The sequence below is a fragment of the Orycteropus afer genome, unplaced genomic scaffold (genome assembly GCF_000298275.1).
Source record: "Orycteropus afer afer isolate SDZICR_OR568_19922 unplaced genomic scaffold, OryAfe1.0 scaffold00008, whole genome shotgun sequence".
Taxonomy (NCBI): domain Eukaryota; kingdom Metazoa; phylum Chordata; class Mammalia; order Tubulidentata; family Orycteropodidae; genus Orycteropus; species Orycteropus afer.
The window spans coordinates 12,223,100-12,226,528 of record NW_006921595.1 but is presented as its reverse complement, the minus strand read 5'-3'; the positions used below and the strand labels follow the sequence as shown (position 1 = coordinate 12,226,528).

General features: G+C 37.5%; 1 protein-coding gene across 1 annotated transcript in view; it reads left to right on the top strand.

The window, feature by feature from the left end:
• The window catches only part of STK31 (serine/threonine kinase 31), a 174,147-nt gene extending 171,697 nt beyond the window's left edge, over nucleotides 1–2,450 (top strand). Inside the window, exon 23 of the mRNA XM_007946528.1 lies at nucleotides 2,226–2,450. Coding sequence (XP_007944719.1) covers nucleotides 2,226–2,450 — 225 coding nt within the window. The remainder of the gene's footprint in view (nucleotides 1–2,225) is intronic.
• The last annotated feature ends 979 nt before the right edge of the window (nucleotides 2,451–3,429 follow it).

Sequence of the window (3,429 nt, the reverse complement as noted above, 5' to 3'; positions counted from 1 at the left end):
CAAAGAAGTATTCAGGTATTTGTCTTCAATCTCATTAACTCTGTCTTCCATGGCATTAATTCTACTTCTTTGCCCTTCCAATGGGTTATCTATTTCTGACAAATTAGTTTTAATCTTCTAGATTTCTATCTGTAGATTTAGAATCATTTCTGGTTTTTCATTTATTTTGTCATTTTGTTCTTGTATTTTCTTCCAAAATACTTCTAGAGTTTTTTCTGTTTTCCTTGGTCTCTCAATCCTTTGAAGATACCTAAATATAATTCTTTTGAATTCCTTATCAGGGAGTTCCAGTGCTGTGTCTTCCTCAGGGATGTGTTTTGGGTCTGAATCCTGGTCCCTTGTTTCTCTTGCTTTATCTTCTTTGTGTGGACTGTGATGTCCTGTTTTCTCCAAGGCATTGTGACGTTTTTGTGTTTATATTTAATTGGTGATTATATGTTGGAGTGACTTGCCCACAATTTTTGTTTTCTTTGTATGTTATCTATTAAGGCAGGGTGCTGTGCTGTGCTCCTCTATTCACTAGTTGACAGCCCTTATACACTCACCACCTGTCTCCTTTCCTTTGTCAGCCTCTCATATGTCCCTGCTGACCCTGGCAAACAGAGCCTGTTCTTGTTGTTGTTATGTGCCGTGGAGTCAGCCCTGACTCATAGCGAGCCTGTTCTTAGGTCCCTGAAATCCGAATGAGAATGCTATCACTTTAAAATCCAAAATGGTTGCCACTTGTAAACATTCAAAATGGCTGCACTCTCAGTCACTTTAAATATCCGAAATGGCTGCTGTTTGTAAACATTAAAAATGGCTACGCTCTTGGTCACTTTAAATATCCAAAATAATTGCCATGTGTAAACAATCAAAATGGCTGTGCCCTCCACACAGCAGAAAGTCCACAGCTCGGGTTGTCTCCTTCCTTGCTATTTCCCTTCCTAGTCATAGGCCACCAGAGCAGTTATCTCTGCAGCCCTTGGTGACCAGGACTGATCTTTATGTCAATTCTCAGGTCCCAACACCACTTGGAAATATTCAGACTGTTGGTCCCGTCAGTGTAGCTGACAGTCTGCAGCTCTGACCATCTCTGTACTCACTGTTTTTGTTCAGGTTTTTCCACTAGTTGGTGCCCAATACATTCTGTATAGTTCCTTTCAAAGCTCAGGGTTCAGGATTATCTTCTGTATCTCTGTCAATTGTTTTTTCTTTTCTTTGTTGAAGAGGGTCTGTATCACTTGTCTGCCTATTCCTCCATCTTACCGGAAGTCTCCTGTAATTCAGTTTTTTTTTTTTTAATTTTTATTGTGATTTGAGTAAAAGTTTACAGAGAAAATTCATTTTCCATACAGCAGTTCATACACATTTTCTTTCATGATATTGACTGTAATTCCCCACAATATAACAGCTCTCTTCCTACTTCCTCCCTGTAGTTACCTCTTCTCTGTCCTTCCCTCCCATGCACTCCTGCCCTGCCCCAGCTTTTTCCATATACAAACACTGCTTTTCTGTCCTCCCATGATTGATCTCTCCAAGGAGTGTATCTACGTAATGTAAATATTCTACCCATATGCTTGTCTGTTGTTTGGCTGGAAGCCACAGGAGTGAGTTCAATTCCAGACTGAAAGTGGGTAACTAGGGGCTGTAGTCTCAGGGGTCTCACCAGGCTCTATCAGACCAGTAAACCTGGTATTTTTTTTTTTCCATGTGATTTTGAGTTTTGTTCCACATTGTTCTCCCATTCTATCTAGGGTTTCCTGCACTGATCCCTTTCTGACTGGATGGCAATGGCAGCCAGGACCATCTAATTCTGGTCCATGGTCATGTATGCTGAGGATCACTTGGTCTACTAGTCTCTTGGACTAATTGTTTCCATGTGTCTTTAGTTTTCTTCATTCTTCTTTGCTCTTGACAAGGAGAGACCCATTGTTGCATCTAGATGGCTGCTTGCAAGCTTTTAAGGCCCCAGTCACTACTCACTGAAGTAGGATATAGGACAGTGTTTTTGTGTAGTACGTTATGCCAATTCAGCTTAAAAAAAAATAATGGAGGTATCTCTTTCCAATAAAATATAAAAAGTAGTTGCAGTCTTTAAAAATCTAAATAGAAAATATTTTGATTTTAGCTCTGTATCACTGACTAAGAGTATTTTTGAATTGGATTCCCTTTCATTACAGGTGTGTCCTTTTGTTTTAGTTTCCATTTTGTTTCTAAAAATCTGTTTTATTTTTCCTTTGCAGGATGATCATGTCAAATCCCTCCTCTTTACCTTGATTTCTTGTAGAAGTTCAGTGACTGCTGATCAAGTTTTGAATGCTGAATATTTCTTGCTACCAAAGGTGAAATCAGTTCCAAACCCAGAAAAAAATACTGGATATACCAAATATATAGAGGAAGAAGAATTAGAGATGGAAAACTTGAATAAATATAAGGAAAAGACAAACGGAGAAACTAACTGTGATTGATAGAACACTTTCTATAACTTTCTTGCATATGTTCCTTTTAAAAACTTTACTTACTTTTGTTAAATAGAAAAAAAATCTAGACATATTCTGGAACCAGTTGGTTGTATCTTTGGTATTCAGGTTGTGAAAAATAAAAGATGTTTGACTATGCAAAAAAAAAAAATTGTTTTTATGCTTTGACATTTAGTTTAACTTGGAGGTATTAAGGAAGGATTTTCTTTAGTTACTTTTGGGAAAGAGTAATTAAACTGTGATACTTGTAACAGAAAAGCTTATTAGATTGCTAGGCAAGTCCTGTACAGATTATCAGTATGTTGGTTAGCTGGTGATGAAGGGTGATACTTTTGTTCAACAAATGTTTGCTTGCCATCTGCCTCTGGGAATATAAAGATAAATATAGAACATGATTATCACAGTCACTGAGCTACAAAAAAATCAAACTAAAAAGGGGGGATTTAACATGATCATTTCTGTAAGGAAAGCACAAGCCAGATTTTTAGAAACAAAATCAACTCTAAAACAAAAGGACACACCTGTAATAAAGAGGAAGCCAGTTCTTCTACCCTACCACTCAAATGCTAGATTTGAGGACATTACAGGAGGAGAATGGTTGGAAGTTTATTATAATAAAGTAGATAAGAGATGATGAAAACAAGATCTAGGGAGGAAAAATAGAGCTGAGGCATATGAGACAGATGTAAGAAATAATTAGGAGGCAAAATCAATTAGATTTGATGATTGAAGTACATATAGTGTATAGCAAATCTAGTTGCCCATTCAATGTCCAATCTTCTTATCTTTCTTAGTAACAGATTGCCAGTTTTATTCAGGATGGCATTGGTACTCAGTTGTTGTCAGATACCATTGAGTTGGTTCTGACTCACAGCAACACTGTGTACAACAGAATGAAACGCTACCTGGTACTACACCATCCTCACAGTCATTGCCATGTTTGAATCCATCATCACAGCCACTGGGT